Source organism: Sycon ciliatum, chromosome 3 (assembly GCF_964019385.1).
Source record: "Sycon ciliatum chromosome 3, ocSycCili1.1, whole genome shotgun sequence".
In the NCBI taxonomy this organism is placed as follows: domain Eukaryota; kingdom Metazoa; phylum Porifera; class Calcarea; order Leucosolenida; family Sycettidae; genus Sycon; species Sycon ciliatum.
This window is the reverse complement of record NC_088645.1, coordinates 44,970,899-44,988,028: the sequence shown is the minus strand read 5'-3', so window position 1 is coordinate 44,988,028 and position 17,130 is coordinate 44,970,899. Positions and strand designations below refer to the sequence as shown.

Sequence of the window (17,130 nt, the reverse complement as noted above, 5' to 3'; positions counted from 1 at the left end):
CACTGCTTGAGCGAGTACAGGTAGCACTGCTAGAGCTAGTACCGGTAGCACTGCTAGAGCTAGTACCGGTAGCACTGCTAGAGCTAGTACCGGTGGCACTGCTAGAGCTAGTACCGGTAGCACTGCTAGAGCTAGTACAGGTAGCACTGCTAGAGCTAGTACCGGTGGCACTGCTAGAGCTAGTACCGGTAGCACTGCTAGAGCTAGTACCGGTAGCACTGCTAGAGCTAGTACCGGTGGCACTGCTAGAGCTAGTACCGGTGGCACTGCTAGAGCTAGTACCGGTGGCACTGCTAGAGCTAGTACCGGTGGCACTGCTAGAGCTAGTACCGGTGGCACTGCTAGAGCTAGTACCGGTAGCGCTGCTAGAGCTAGTACCGGTGGCACTGCTAGAGCTAGTACCGGTGGCACTGCTAGAGCTAGTACCGGTAGCACTGCTAGAGCTAGTACCGGTAGCACTGCTAGAGCTAGTACCGGTGGCACTGCTAGAGCTAGTACCGGTGGCACTGCTAGAGCTAGTACCGGTAGCACTGCTAGAGCTAGTACCGGTGGCACTGCTAGAGCTAGTACCGGTGGCACTGCTAGAGCTAGTACCGGTGGCACTGCTAGAGCTAGTACCGGTGGCACTGCTAGAGCTAGTACCGGTAGCACTGCTAGAGCTAGTACCGGTAGCACTGCTAGATCTAGTACCGGTAGCACTGCTAGAGCTAGTACCGGTAGGGATTGAGACGCACTACACTACACTACACTACACTACACTACAATGCACTGCATGCCTCACAGCAGAGTAGACAGGTACACATACTCTGTACACCCAGAAACCTGAGCCTGCATGCAGTGACAGCCAGCTACCAGATGACAGGTGGGTGTGAAACAGGATCATTGGCCTTGGTTTCAGGTTCAACTCTAAACCGCACACGCCGTATTCTACGTCCTGATTGTATGCCAAAATCGTGTACTTGTCTGCAGTGAATCGTGTACAGTCCATTTCAAAACTATAGACGCGCAGAAATATTTCAAATTTGGCTGGAACTTTTTGAGAATAGTTTTTGGAATAGTGCTCAGGTCCGCTCCACAATTACTCTCATATACTTAGTTTCTAAACGATTGGATAACAGATGCCCAATTTGGAAAAATGTATGCACAAAGTGATCACAGATTTTATGTGGTATAGATGCTGGCATAATGGTTTTTGCCTAGGTACGCGCCTATAGTTTTGAAATGTACTGTAGTTCGGTCGTTGGCCACTTGAATACTCCTCTCTTCCTACTTGCTATGAGCAATCGGAGCGAGGATAACAATTTCTGACATGTCACAAGACTGCAGGAACGGAGATGACCAATCACATTCCTTCGCGCGCTGGGCTGTGATTAGGCGATCTCACGCTCGTTCTCTTGCTTCATTCCATACTTCATGGATGCAGCTACGAGGTTTCTGTTGTGAGAGTTATCCCCGTTCACCCTCGCCATTAGGCGCTGCATTTTCCACCATTATTTGTTTCAACGTTGAACCATATCAAACCTAGGTCACCATAAGGCATAACGTGTACACTGTAGACAATGTGTTGTGCTTGTCTTGATATACTGTGTGTACGTGTGTGCTGCACAGTATGGTTGTGTTGTACATGTGGCTGCGCTTGTGTCTCTTCAATGTACATGCGGTTGCACGTGTAGCTCTTTGTCGTGCATGCTGCTGCGCTGTTTTTGACTCCTGCGTACGTGCGGCTGCACCGTCTTCTGTCCCCGTTGGGTACACACTTGCTCGTCTTGTCCCCGTTGTACGCCTTCACTATTATAATCTGTTGTCTCGTCTTTTCTGAGTGTCAGTCGTCAGTCGTTTGTTGTCAGTCGTTAGTTCTTAGTTATGAGTTGAACCCGAGACGACAGTTGTATTTGTGAGGTTCACGAAACAAGTGTACCTTTAGTTACTCCTGTTTATTAGAGTAGCATGCTTCTCCAGTTTCATAGCAATGACACTGGTCCACGTATATACCAGTATGATGTTCTCTCTGCACTTTTGTCTTTGTAGAAAATGCTTCGCTCCGAACATATGTTTGTTGTTGCCCGGATTTCTCTGTTGTAAAGCGGAAAGTAGTCCATGCGCTCTTGTGTTCGCATCCGACTAATTTATGTACCGCAGCTCTAAAACTGCCAGCTTGCTTTAAGCGTACAGTCAGAATAATGCTCTTCGCATGCCCTGTATGATAACAATGCAACATGTTGCACGAAGCTCCCGGTGTGCCTAAATAGCTCGCTCTCGCCTTAGTTTTGGCGTTCACTTCACCGTGGGAGCTTCGAGCTCTACTTCCTTCCATAATGGTGAAATCATGGATAAAATTATGAGAAGGACAACATGTTACGAGTTATGACTAACTGTCCACCAACGTAACCAGGTCTTATACCGTCAGCGAGTGCGACAGTTTGTCAAAACTCGTAACATGTTGTCCTTCTCCTTTTTCACTATAATGTAATTGGCTCACCATCCGAGTTTATCATGGACAGAAAATTAAATTATGGTGAAACGTAATCTTTGTTATCCCAACCATTAATGTGTTCTGAGCGAATCCGGTATCGACAGGGCAATGAGCACGTTTTAGTATACAGGGCGTTACATAACTGGTCGGGAATGATAACGTACTACCCTGCTAAATTTGTATCCTGATGTTGGTTGTCTTCAGTTCACACAACGGAAATGAAGTCATAAATCGATCATTCCGGATGAACCCTGTATTTTTATGGATGAAGTATAAATAAAAGTGCATATAGTGTCTACACAGTATCTGTTTGATGAGTTACTGATTTGGAATTGTTGACGGTTTCTCTGTGTTTTCGTGTGTGTGTGTGTTTGTGTGTTTGTGTGTTTGTGTGTTTGTGTGTTCGTGTGTCTGTGTGTGTTTGTGTGTGTGTTTGTGTGTGTGTGTGTGTGTGTGTGTGTGTGTGTGTGTGTGTGTGTGTGCAAGTGTGTGTGTGTATGTGTGTGTGTGTGTGTGTGTGTGTGTGTGTGTGTGTGCGCGTGTGTCCGCTTGTGTGTGTGTATGTGTGTGTATATGTGTCCGCCTGTGTCCGTGTCTGCGCGCACATGTGGCTGTATCTGTGTGTGCGTGCTTACGGGCGTATTATGCGTGCGTGCATGCACGGTTTTCCAACGACGAATACCGAACGTCACCCACATGTTATGTGATAGAGAATCCGTCGGATCTGTGCAGGAACTCCACGCAGTGCGGATGCAAGCAGGGTTTCTGCTGGTGCTACGTCGGCTACACCACCGACTACACCAGCGACGTTCTGAGTTGCATCAACGTGGACGAATGCCAGCAAGGAACGGACTCCTGCCATGAGCTGACGAACACGCAGTGCCACGATCAGCCGGGTAACTATACATGTGAATGCCGTGCTGGGTTCTATCAGCAAGGCAATGCATGTCTGGATGTTGATGAGTGCTCCACCGACTGCTTACCACCATCCGGAAACTGCACCAACACGCCCGGTTCACACGTGTGTATCTGCAAAGATGGGTACAACCTGACTACAACTACTAGCAGTGGTAGCCAAGGTTGCGAAGACGTCGACGAATGCAACCTGATGATTCACAAGTGCCCCGGCGCGACGACACGGTGTAGGAACACGCCAGGTTCCTATGTATGTATGTGCGGCTCCGGAATGATCCTCGCGCATCCCAGTGCGGAGCTGGCTAGCTGTCAAGACCTGGACGAGTGTGCTCACGGCGCGCACTCGTGTGCCGAGCAGAACTCGACGACATGCCAGAATAGCCATGGCTCGTACGTCTGTGTGTGCACGGCTGGCTATGGCATGCTGGGTGGTGACCATGCCGACGATGGGTGTGTGGACATTGACGAATGCTCTAGTGCCGACGCAGCCGCTGCAGCTCATAGCTGTGCCCCTGATCAGCTATGCAGTAACACTGCCGGCTCGTACACATGTGTGTGTCCAGCAGGGCATATCGTGGACACCGACAGCCGCAGCAGCTCAGCACCGTGTCTGGATCACGACGAGTGCCGGCGAGGCACGCACGAATGCAGAGGACCACGTAGCGTCTGCTCCAATACGCCCGGATCCTACTCTTGTTCTTGTTCGTCTGGGTTCATGTGGCTCGCCAATGCCTCATCGTGTATTGACATTGATGAATGCGCTCGCCGTAGCCACACCTGCCGCGCTGCACAGGTCTGTATCAACACGATCGGCTCGCACGTCTGCTCGTGCCCGCGAGGGTTCAAAGCGAGCGCGAGTGCGGCGTCCGGGTGCGTGGACAACAACGAATGTGCCACGTCGCTGTTCCTGTGCCGAGGCAGCGCTGTGTGTGAGAACACAGTAGGGTCATTTCGTTGTGCATGCCCCGCGGGTTACATCTACAACGCTTCAGTTCATCCGAATTGCATCGATCACGATGAGTGCTCCGGCAATGCTTCACCGGCAGCTGTTGCTATCGGTGGTGTTGGTGCGCCTGCTGCAGCAACAGCAGGAGAATCAGCAGCAGCGGCAACAACAGCAGCAGGGCATGACTGTAATGTGAACACATCGAGTTGTGTTAACACTGACGGGTCGTATCGTTGTGAGTGTCATCCTAACTACGTCAGCCATCACATACATGGCTGTTCCAAAGCTGGAGGTAAGGCCTGTGCCACTTGTTCGATTTGGAAGGGAGAAAAACTCTTCAACCACATCCTGCACCTCACTGTTCAGCAGAAGGGGGATTGAGGAATGTGTGTTGTGTGTGTGTGTGTGTGTGTGTGTGTGTGTGTGTGTGTGTGTGTGTGTGTGTGTGTGTGCGTGTGTATGTGTGTGTGTCCGTCTGTCTGTCCGTCTGCCTTTCTGTCTGTATCTCTGTCTGCCTGTCTGTCTGTCTGTCTGTCTGTCTGTCTGTCTGTCTGTCTGTCTGTCTGTCTGTCTGTCTGCCTGCCTGTCTGTGTGTCTGTCTGCCAGTCTGTCTGTCTGTCTGTCTATCTATCTCTCTGTATCTCTGTCTGAGTGTGTGTGTGTGTGTGTGTGTGTGTGTGTGTGTGTGTGTGTGTTGCAGTATGTGTCTCTGTCAGATTGTGTTTATGTGTGTGTGGGTGTGCACAAAAAAGATCGGGGTGCGAAACCTGCACTTTTTCGCCTTTGCAGAAGAGTATGGAGATCGATCCTTACGTCGTGCATGCTGCTTTTTTTCCCCTGCCTTTGTGAGGTGATTCTTTGAGCTGTATTCTTTCTCTTGACTTCAGACATCTGAGTTTTCCCTCTTTACAAGGCGGAAATATGATGAAGCAAGCGAGAATTGAAGTCCGATTCGAGCTTTGAAATATTTCCGCCAGCTCGTCGCAGACCCTTTGTTTCACCTTATTAACTATCAGCAAGGGGCACCTAGAAAAGCTGTTTCTTCAAGCAAACCTGCATATTTCTCAAACACACATGTGTATGTGTAGGGTAGTAGGAGGGGGGGGGGATGGTGGAGTGGCTTTCATTGTACCACATGTACTTTCGTTTGTTCAGTAGAGATGAAACCCCACAATATGGATTAAGGTAGGGGACAACTCTTTCTTGGACCTGGCTTTGCATCCATTTGCAAGTATGTGTGAACAAGGGATGTAATGCACTATGAATTCCAGTGTGGGTTCATGTTCATGTAATGTACACTGTACACCCGTTTGCTCTGTGCTTATCTAGTCTCGCAATGGGCCACACATGGAACAGGTGCAATACAGGCTACATCTCAACGCTCCACATTCCATATTTGCCATGATTATTATCCATTAGACGAAACAAATGTGTGGTTTGCGTGAGACATGGCTGCAGGCGGAGTGTTCCGCGGCCTGGAAGAACACCACTACCCTATATGGAACAAGTTGCAGATGTGCCTTCTACAATAACTAATCACTTTTCACGTGAGATTCGGCTGGAGGTCGAGTTTTCCGCATCGGCAGGAACGAACGCCAGCACCTCTAGTATCCAGGCCAGCACCCTCTAGTATCCAGGCTAGCACCCTCTAGTATCAAGGCCAGCACCCTCTAGTATCAAGGCCAGCACCCTCTAGTATCAAGGCTAGCACCCTCTAGTATCAAGGCCAGCACCCTCTAGTATCAAGGCCAGCACCCTCTAGTATCAAGGCCAGCACCCTCTAGTATCAAGGCCAGCACCCTCTAGTATCAAGGCCAGCACCCTCTAGTATCAAGGCTAGCACCCTCTAGTATCAAGGCCAGCATCCTCTAGTATCAAGGCCAGCACCCTCTAGTATCCAGGCCAGCACCCTCTAGTATCAAGACCAGCACCCTCTAGTATCAAGGCCAGCACCCTCTAGTATCAAGGCTAGCACCCTCTAGTATCAAGGCCAGCACCCTCTAGTATCAAGGCCAGCACCCTCTATTATCAAGGCCAGCACCCTCTAGTATCAAGGCCAGCACCCTCTAGTATCAAGGCCAGCACCCTCTAGTATCAAGGCTAGCACCCTCTAGTATCAAAGGCCAGCATCCTCTAGTATCAAGGCCAGCACCCTCTAGTATCCAGGCCAGCACCCTCTAGTATCAAGGCCAACACCCTCTAGTATCAAGGCCAGCACCCTCTAGTATCAAGGCACAGCTGCAATCTCTAAGGGGTGGGAGGTGACTAGATCACAAAGTGGTCAAAGACTGAAAATCCCATACGCCGCACCCACGCTTCCTTCCTGCCAGGCCGCATGTTCCCAGAGCCACAATCCTCAAGACAGCACAAATTCAATTGCTGGCTTGTAGCGGACACTGACCATGTTCTGCAACTTTCATTATATTTATTTTTTATGTTGCGTTTTTGCCGTTCTTCCTTTGCTGCCCAGGTGTGGAATCGCAAACCAACCAAAAGGTCTTCGTCGCTGTGATCATGGTCGGCATATCATTTGCGCTTGCAGTCACAGCAGCAATTCTCTTCAAGAACCGCAATCGCAAAGGAACAAAGCGCACAATAACAAGACAGCTGACTGCAGGTGAGTGCTGAGTATAATAAAATTTATAATAATATTAATAATAACAACATTGGGTTTGCTCCCACACTGGAGCTCGCGCTATTCTGCCGACTTGACTTGACACTGGACGAATAAAATGCATGGCCCCACCTTTGGGTGCTGGATGCTAGCCCGGTGGGTGCCTATCTCCGGCCTTCGGCCGAGTATTGATGGATAGAACAAAAGAAAGGACCACAATGTTACATGTGTCATGGCCGGTGATCCATCTAGTGGCACCAGGTCATCAACCAATATAGTTGACTCAAGCAGATAAGTAGCTCACCTGTTTTCCGGCTCACACAAGGTAGTCAGAGGTTGAAGGGAAGCGATCTGAAGATATCTTTATTCGTTGGAAGAAGGCGGCTTTTATGTGATTTTAGTTATAGTATAATTGTGATATATAATAATTTGTAGGAAATATTAGTATAGCTTCGGGGAGCTCGCTCACCCACATTACATGAAGAATTACAACTATCAGTGAAGTCCGAGGTTATTCGTACGGCGATCGTGCGACGGAGCCTGGAGTACGCTGTCGGAATGTTGCCGCAGCTAGAGCGCGCCGCCTTCGTACGGTGTCTTGATTGGGTCACCCTTCATCTTCTGCCCCGTAGGCTCTTCCCTCTCATTACCCCGTAGGGCGCTGCACGGTCAAGCCGTGACCTCTCCCAAAAAAGGGATAACGGAGTCCGCAGTGCGCGAAGCACTTGCAGGACCCTTTACGTCGTACGACGCGAGAAGAGGTGCCATGCTTGCTCGACTAACAAAGGTATCAGCTCCCTTGCAGGACTAAGCAGGGTCCCCTCAAGCTCAACAGTGTAGTGAGTACAATGCTGACGACTTGTACTGAAGGTGTTGCCGACGTACGACAACACTTGCGACTCTAGGCCACGAGTTGTAAGCCATGATTGCTCAACTAACGAAAGTGCCTAATCCTTCGCGGGACTAATCATGGTTCTTACAGAACTCTAGAATATTTCGGAGCCCAGCTTTTGGCTGCTGAATCTCATTGCGTGGTCGCTTTCACGACGAGTCGAGTCCGGGTCATGACAATTCCCCGGCCTCTCAAGAATCACGTCCCCGTGATGTTACCCAACTTGGAAGTCGGCGAGTCGTGGCGGTAACCGCCTGTTCCGTACTGGCCGTGCCAATACGAGGGGTACCTCTGCGGGTATAGGCATGGGTACGGGAGGTGGCTCTAACAGAGGGACCTCCCCACCGTAACTCTCAGTACGAGTATCAATTTCGTCGTCCGAGTACAACACATCAGTTGCGTCCGGTACGTACGCTGCAGCCTCCTGAGACTGGTCAGTGTGTGGGTCAACCGTTTGGTTGATCGGTTCGGCTAAGGTTTCCACTACCGGGGGTAGCAGTCGACTAGGCCGCACTCGACATTTCTTCAAGCGATTCACATGAACAACTTGAAGCTTCTGTGCAACAGAGGTGGTGTCCTGAATACGGTACACCACATTAGACAACCGTGTCACTACAGTGAACGGGCCCTTCCATAGCTTAGCTAGCTTTGCACTAGTTCCAACCGGTATGGCTGGGACTAGTAGCCAGACTGGGTCGCCGACCTCAAACAACACCCGTACCGCTCCACTATCGTGGAGGTGGGCTTGATGCTGATGTACGGCTCGTAGCCAGTCACGCACCACAGTGTGTACGTCAGCCAACCGCTCACGCAAAGATTTTACGTAAGTCGGTTCATTACTGCTTGCCATCTCAGATGGGGGTAACCCGTAGGCTACATCTTGTGGTAAACACAACTCTCTACCAAAAAGTAGATACGCTGGCGTAAAGCCAGTGCTGGCGGCGTCGTCGGCGGCCGCATCGGTTGTGGCCGTCAGGCGCTCTCGTTCAGCCTGGGCGGCGTCTCGAGCTGCAGTGACGGTGTCGTCACGAACACGATTCCGAGGCGTTGCCGCCGTTGCAAATCTGGGTCGCTTCGGGGGAGGGCCCTCTTCAATGGCGACCGAGAATTTCTTCAAGATCGTCAACAGCGACGTCAGTCCGCCGGCGATAGCTCGGAGCTTCAAAGCATGAGAGTGTTGGCGCAGGGCCTCCAGTGCCGAGGCACCTGCCTGCAGTGCCACGATTAATTCCTGTTGGTGCGCGGCATGTCGCGGAAGTCGCGCCTCAGGTGCGCCACGCTGTTGTCTGTCCGCCATTCTCAACACTGTACAAGAAGGAGACACACATAACAGTGTTATAGCATTATCGCTTGATCCTGGTCACAGCACCAAATGTCATGGCCGGTGATCCATCTAGTGGCACCAGGTCATCAACCAATATAGTTGACTCAAGCAGATAAGTAGCTCACCTGTTTTCCGGCTCACACAAGGTAGTCAGAGGTTGAAGGGAAGCGATCAGAAGATATCTTTATTCGTTGGAAGAAGGCGGCTTTTATGTGATTTTAGTTATAGTATAATTGTGATATATAATAATTTGTAGGAAAATATTAGTATAGCTTCGGGGAGCTCGCTCACCCACATTACATGAAGAATTACAACTATCAGTGAAGTCCGAGGTTATTCGTACGGCGATCGTGCGACGGAGCCTGGAGTACGCTGTCGGAATGTTGCCAAATGTTTAGAAGAGTATCTCTTTGTCGTTGTTACTATAATCGAGTGGCACATTCGCACTACAATTCTACGAGTGCTAGTTTGAAATTACGTTACGAATTGTTACGTTGTACAGCAGGTACGAAACAATTAATATTTACATACTCACCGGTTTTCGTTTCGGAGTCCCGCGCTGTGACTCAGCTAATTTCTATTTCGTTTGCCTTGTATTGTCTGACTAGGGGCGCTGTCACCCCGTCGGGTGCAAGCACCCTTGGACAGAAGCACTTCACTTCACGACAAGTGTTCATTTTCGTTTTCCTCTTCTGCTTCTGTTGCACAGTTTGAACTTTGAATGTGTGCTTTTTTCGTACTCTGCTCTCGATCGAACCATGCGCGGGTCGATCTCCATAATTTTATCTTCCGTTGCCATGACTGGCATTAGTACGCGTTCTGTACTCACTCGCTGCTTGGCACGCTTGCAGCGCGTCTTTTTTCTGTTGCAACCCAGTGCCTGCGTGCACGGTACGGGATTTGCGATGCCACATCAGCGTTGGTGTGTCGTTGTGTTTCGTTGTTGTTTTTGTTTTTGGTTGAGTGTGGTCGTTAAACTGAGAAAGAACGGGTCGTTGACAAGGCGTGGTTTCGATGTGCATGCCCTCCTGTCAACTCCAAACTACCGCAGCTAGAGCGCGCCGCCTTCGTACGGTGTCTTGATTGGGTCACCCTTCATCTCCTGCCCCGTAGGCTCTTCCCTCTCATTACCCCGTAGGGCGCTGCACGGTCAAGCCGTGACCTCTCCCAAAAAAGGGATAACGGAGTCCGCAGTGCGCGAAGCACTTGCAGGACCCTTTACGTCGTACGACGCGAGAAGAGGTGCCATGCTTGCTCGACTAACAAAGGTATCAGCTCCCTTGCAGGACTAAGCAGGGTCCCCTCAAGCTCAACAGTGTAGTGAGTACAATGCTGACGACTTGTACTGAAGGTGTTGCCGACGTACGACAACACTTGTGACTCTAGGCCACAAGTTGTAAGCCATGAATGCTCAACTAACGAAAGTGCCAAATCCTTCGCGGGACTAATCATGGTTCTTACAGAACTCTAGAATATTTCGGAGCCCAGCTTTTGGCTGCTGAATCTCATTGCGTGGTCGCTTTCACGACGAGTCGAGTCCGGGTCATGACACATGTTATTCGTATTTTGCATTGCAGTTATAAGTAAGATGTTGCGTAGTCAGAAAGTGCAACAGCTAGCACATTACTGTCAGTTTTGCAACTGCTAGCATATTACTGTCAGTTTTGCAACAGCTAGCATATTACTGTCAGTTTTGGACACAAACAATGGATAACAAGTAACATGTTGGTCATTTCTTTTAAATTTAATTCTTTGGTTCTCTATCCGAATATTAATACTTCCTCCGTTAACTTAACCCTTTAAGAGCCACAGGAAAATTTCAAAATTCTGCATTTTTTCGTGTTCCTTGAATCATAGCTTCAGTTCTACTCACTCAATCCTCACAATCTAGGGCTTCCTGGAAAGGTCTCCGCGAGAGGCAGAGAAGGAGGTCGATCATGATAGCCAGCACACCATCTATCCAGCGCTAGATCGCAGTGACAGTACGAAAAATGCCCCAAATGCGCCCCGCTCCAGATATTTCATTTTACTCGATCGTGGAGTTCCAATTTCTTCGCTGTGTACTCTTGACAATATCAACAGTAAAACCCGTGCAGATTCGAGTAAACCAGCGTGACGAAAAGTCTCAAAATTCTCAATACTAAAGTCGCACTGCGCGCTTTTGAAATTGCCGCGATCGCGGCTCAACTTACGAGTGATTTATCTCAGGAACCGTTGCTCGCAGCGCTTCGCGGATTGTTTCTCCCGACAGGCGAGAGTTTTCTCTTCGCCCTGGATATTTCGATAACTGGATTTGAGCGAGATTGGACTGAGTTCCGATCTTTTGAAGTTTTGCATTTGAATGCGTCGTTTACGACGCATTCAAGTATGGGGCGGCTCTTAAAGGGTTAAGCAAAACTTCGTTGCGTTTTTACAGTTCAGTCCCAATCATTCTATGGCTACAAACACGCTTTGCAAAGTGGAAAACAAGGCAGCATATGAAAGATATTTATTTACAGATGTCACACAGCTCGCTTCAAGGCAGTCCAACTTCACTCTTCGTCTGAATCTGATGACGCTGCCAACTTTTGTTCCGCAGCCTTTACAAGTTTCCAAGACACGATCTGATCGTGGAGATCGCCAAGTTCTCCGCTCGAACTGTGAGCTTGACGATCTCCACAGTGGCGCTGGTAGTTGTGGCCACTCTCCGGAACGCCATGGAAGGAGCCATACAGACCCAAACAAACGCTCCCCGTCCGCAGCGGTGTAGTCGGGCCAGCACGTTTCCACACCCCGCAGAAGCTCCTTTCTGGTTTTCTTCGCCACGAGTGACACGTCTGTCTACAGGCTGTGGAAGAACGCCAAGTCGTCGACTTTGAGATCAGGATTTTGTGCCGACTGAACGACAACCTGAATGTCGCACACTTTTGATTTCCCCTGCGCTGCAAACACAAGTGCATTGAGTTTGGCTGTGTGCAGACGGGCACCATCGACTGGTGCTAGTACAGCAGTGCCTGAGTGCTGGCCGGCTCCTGGACACTTCTTCGAGCCACGCAGTCTGTCAAACTGTTTCTCATTTTCACACTTTGGTGTCATGCCTGCGCGCCCGGGGTTGTGTTCTGGTGACATCCTGTCGAGAAACGGTTCTGCTTCGCCGATTTTTTCAAAGGACTCCACGCTTTTCGGAGGTTCAAAAGCCTGTCAGAACAATGGACGACAACTCTGCTACCCTATATAGGGGATAGATCACAGACATGTATGTCTAATGCTGACAGAAATATCATGACAAGAACACTAAAAACGCAACGAAGTTTTGCTTAGCGGAGGAAGTAATAGTTCGCGTCATGCATGGACCTGGTTCGGAGAGCAGTCTACCCCATAGGAGCTGGCACAGCCAGTATCCTTGGATGGAATACTCAAAGAAGAAAAATAGTGAACGGGTACACTATTTCACGGCATATGACGTTGCAAATCAGACTGAACAGTGCTAGGCTACACCCATGTGCCTGTGTTTGCTAATAATGAGCATAGGCGTGTACGTTTGGTGGTGTCCACGCTCGCTGCTTGATTCCCCTCCTGTACAAGAGTTTCCTAGTAATGAGCATAGGCGTGTACGTTTGGTGGTGTCCACGCTTGCTGCTTGATTCCCCTCCTGTACAAGAGTTTGCTAGTAATGAGCGTTGGGGTGTACGTTTGTTGGTGTCCACGCTTGCTGCTTGATTCCCCTCCTGTACAAGTGTTTGCTAGTAATGAGCATAGGCGTGTACGTTTGCTGGTGTCCACGCTCACTGCTTGATTCCCCTCCTGTACAAGTGTTTGCTAATAATGAGCATAGGCGTGTACGTTTGGTGGTGTCCACGCTCGCTGCTTGATTCCCCTCCTGTACAAGAGTTTCCTAGTAATGAGCATAGGCGTGTACGTTTGGTGGTGTCCACGCTCGCTGCTTGATTCCCCTCGTGTACAAGTGTTTGCTAGTAATGAGCATAGGCGTGTACGTTTGGTGGTGTCCACGCTTGCTGCTTGATTCCCCTCCCGCACAAGTGTTTGCTAATAATGAGCATAGGCGTGTATGTTTGGTGGTGTCCACGCTCGCTGCTTGATTCCCCTCCTGTACAATTGTTTGCTAGCAATGAGCATAGGGGTGTACGTTTGGTGGTGTCCACGCTTGCTGCTTGATTCCCCTCCTGTACAAGAGTTTGCTTGTAATGAGCATAGGGGTGTACGTTTGGTGGTGTCCACGCTCGCTGCTTGATTCCCCTCCTGTACAAGAGTTTGCTAATAATGAGCATAGGGGTGTACGTTTGGTGGTGTCCACGCTCGCTGCTTGATTCCCCTCCTGTACAAGAGTTTGCTAGTAATGAGCATAGGCGTGTACGTTTGGTGGTGTCCACGCTCGCTGCTTGATTACCCTCCTGCACAAGTGTTTGCTAATAATGAGCATAGGCGTGTACGTTTGGTGGTGTCCACGCTTGCTGCTTGATTCCCCTCCTGTACAAGTGTTTGCTAATAATGAGCATAGGCGTGTACGTTTGGTGGTGCCCACGCTCGCTGCTTGATTCCCCTCCTGTACAAGAGTTTGCTAGTAATGAGCGTTGGGGTGTACGTTTGTTGGTGTCCACGCTTGCTGCTTGATTCCCCTCCTGTACAAGTGTTTGCTAGTAATGAGCATAGGCGTGTACGTTTGCTGGTGTCCACGCTCACTGCTTGATTCCCCTCCTGTACAAGTGTTTGCTAATAATGAGCATAGGCGTGTACGTTTGGTGGTGTCCACGCTCGCTGCTTGATTCCCCTCCTGTACAAGAGTTTCCTAGTAATGAGCATAGGCGTGTACGTTTGGTGGTGTCCACGCTTGCTGCTTGATTCCCCTCCCGCACAAGTGTTTGCTAATAATGAGCATAGGCGTGTATGTTTGGTGGTGTCCACGCTCGCTGCTTGATTCCCCTCCTGTACAATTGTTTGCTAGCAATGAGCATAGGGGTGTACGTTTGGTGGTGTCCACGCTTGCTGCTTGATTCCCCTCCTGTACAAGAGTTTGCTTGTAATGAGCATAGGGGTGTACGTTTGGTGGTGTCCACGCTCGCTGCTTGATTCCCCTCCTGTACAAGAGTTTGCTAATAATGAGCATAGGGGTGTACGTTTGGTGGTGTCCACGCTCGCTGCTTGATTCCCCTCCTGTACAAGAGTTTGCTAGTAATGAGCATAGGCGTGTACGTTTGGTGGTGTCCACGCTCGCTGCTTGATTACCCTCCTGCACAAGTGTTTGCTAATAATGAGCATAGGCGTGTACGTTTGGTGGTGTCCACGCTTGCTGCTTGATTCCCCTCCTGTACAAGTGTTTGCTTATAATGAGCATAGGCGTGTACGTTTGGTGGTGCCCACGCTCGCTGCTTGATTCCCCTCCTGTACAAGAGTTTGCTAGTAATGAGCGTTGGGGTGTACGTTTGTTGGTGTCCACGCTTGCTGCTTGATTCCCCTCCTGTACAAGTGTTTGCTAGTAATGAGCATAGGCGTGTACGTTTGCTGGTGTCCACGCTCACTGCTTGATTCCCCTCCTGTACAAGTATTTGCTAGTAATGAGCATAGGCGTGTACGTTTGGTGGTGTCCACGCTCGCTGCTTGATTCCCCTCCTGTACAAGTATTTGCTAGTAATGAGCATAGGCGTGTACGTTTTGTGGTGTCCACGCTCGCTGCTTGATTACCCTCCTGTACAAGACCATCTCGTCCTTTCGTAGTCAAATTGTGGAGGTAGTCTCCTGTCCGTATGTCATACGACATGTACACATATTACAGACAACCTTTGTCACCAGTACGATTTTGTTGCTCATTTTCTTGTGTGTCTGCCGGTATATGCGTTTGTGCACGTATGTGTACATGTGTGTGCGTGTGTATGTGTTTGTGCGTGTGTGCATGCATGTGTGTGTGTGTGTGTGTGTGTGTGTGTGCATGTATTTATGTGTGTGTCTATATATGTGCTTTGATTGCGGGTGCCCGGCTGCTGAATTGCGTACATCACTTCTGGTCCGCGCCGCACTGGAAATCATACACTGTGTCTGTGTTTTGATATGTCACCCGGCAAACCTATTCTCACGCTAACTTCCCAGTCACCTTGGTGGACAAAGAGTGCTTGGGAGACCTCGCCATGTCAGTTGCTGAACGACCGGGTGCGAATACACCAAGCGTTAATGGTAATGCTCTGGCCAAACCCAGCCATCAAACAGTTCACACACAGCAGAAATCACCTCCCGTGTATATTAAGATACATGAGGTCTCCGCTACAGTAACACACCTAGGGCTAGGTCGAGAGAAAGACATGCCGCCGGAAGACGAACCCGTGTATGATTGTATCAAGGGGATTGCCGAACTGGAGAAGCCCTACAGCCGAATGAAACGACCCGGCTTGGAAAGCCAGCGGTACAGTGGCGAGAAACAAGCGCAGCATTATAGGGAACGAGCTGAGCGTGTGAACAGCCCGCTATACAGTCTGCGTCACCCAATGCCCTCGGTGCGAGAAGAAGGCGGTGATCGCAATGAGCAGCGGATGGCGGGCAAAGAAGACAGAGGACCTCTGCATAGCATCAGTAAGTGTACGATTGTAACACGACTGTCAGAAAGTTGACCAGAAGCCGGCTTATTCCAATGTGTCGAGAGGGGTGGGGAGGGACACTCAGGATTTCCAGGTCGACCTGCAGACGTTTCAGATTCCTCGCCGCTGTGCTTCAACACACGTGGCATTTCAACAATCTCCACTACTTCCAACCATTTTCCCAACGTAAAAACGCTAATAAAAAAAACCTGCACTGTCGTTACAGCTATTGTGTAACCTCAGATGACTAGGGATTCCTGAGCCGACGCTGTTGACCTTAACATATCCACAATGGTCTCTGTCCAATCCTTTCATCATAACTTGGGGATTTCTTTTTATTCCATAATATTTTTTTACGATTTTACAGTGGTTTCTAGCGACCACTATTGACTTACATGAGAGTCGTGTCATCCAGGAAACTGTTGACGATAGTGTTTTCGGTACTTCCTTTTGCGCTGCCGGATTAGTCCATGGTCCCCCTCCGATGTGTACTTTGTATGATCTACCGGATGAGTCCATGGTCCCCCACCCCCGATGTGTACTTGTATGATCTACCGGATTAGTTCATGGTCCCCCCCCCCCCCCGATGTGTACTTGTATGATCTACCGGATTAGTCCATGGTCCCCCCCCCCTCCCGATGTGTACTTGTATGATCTACCGGATTAGTCCATGGTCCCCCCCCCCCCCACCACCCCACCCGATGTGTACTTGTATGATCTACCGGATGAGTCCATGGTCCCCCCACACCACCCCCCGATGTGTACTTGTATGATCTACCGGATGAGTCCATGGTCCCCCCCCCACCCCCCCCCCCCCGATGTGTACTTGTATGATAGTGTTTTACTTCTGCTGCTTATAGCTTCTATGCAGTTTCCTTTTTAAATCATTTCAAATCATCTCCCTAGCGAGACTGCCTTTCGACTAACCCAAAGGACAATAGTATGCCTTGGTGAAGTTTCAATATTTTTAATTTTTTTTTAATTTGACTTTTGTCAAGTGAAGGTACTAGGAAACAAGAAGCGTGATATGTACGCTTCTTCAGAGTGAGTTTTCTTGTGGTTGTGTTCATATGCGTTGGTGTGCGTGTGTGTGTTCATAGACCGGGCTGAATAGTAGCGGTCATTCTTCAGCCTTGCAAGCTGTTGGATGGTGCAATCCCAGCACAAGCTGCTATGGCTTCTGCTGTAGCATCGCTATCATCGCCTCTGGCGATGGGCGTCGAATGGCCAAACGGTCAAATGGTGCGGGGGGGGGGGGGTGCGTTGGTGTGTGTGTGTGGGGGGGGGGGGGGGGGAGGTGGTGTCTCTATCACACTATCACTACCAGCCGGGTGCTTTCTTAATCTGTCCGTGTTGGGGTGGTTTTACTGTGCATGCACTTCCAAATATGGAGTGTGGAGCAC

The 17,130-nt window shown here is 49.7% G+C and overlaps 1 protein-coding gene across 1 annotated transcript in view; it reads left to right on the top strand.

Annotated features, from left to right (window-relative positions):
• LOC135812316 (fibrillin-1-like) overlaps positions 1-16,248 on the top strand; it is a 23,316-nt gene extending 7,068 nt beyond the window's left edge. The window contains exons 4-6 of the mRNA XM_065325694.1: positions 3,184-4,626; positions 6,805-6,951; positions 15,246-16,248. Of these exons, the coding sequence (XP_065181766.1) occupies positions 3,184-4,626; positions 6,805-6,951; positions 15,246-15,760 (2,105 nt within the window). The 3' untranslated portion in view covers positions 15,761-16,248. The remainder of the gene's footprint in view (positions 1-3,183; positions 4,627-6,804; positions 6,952-15,245) is intronic.
• The last annotated feature ends 882 nt before the right edge of the window (positions 16,249-17,130 follow it).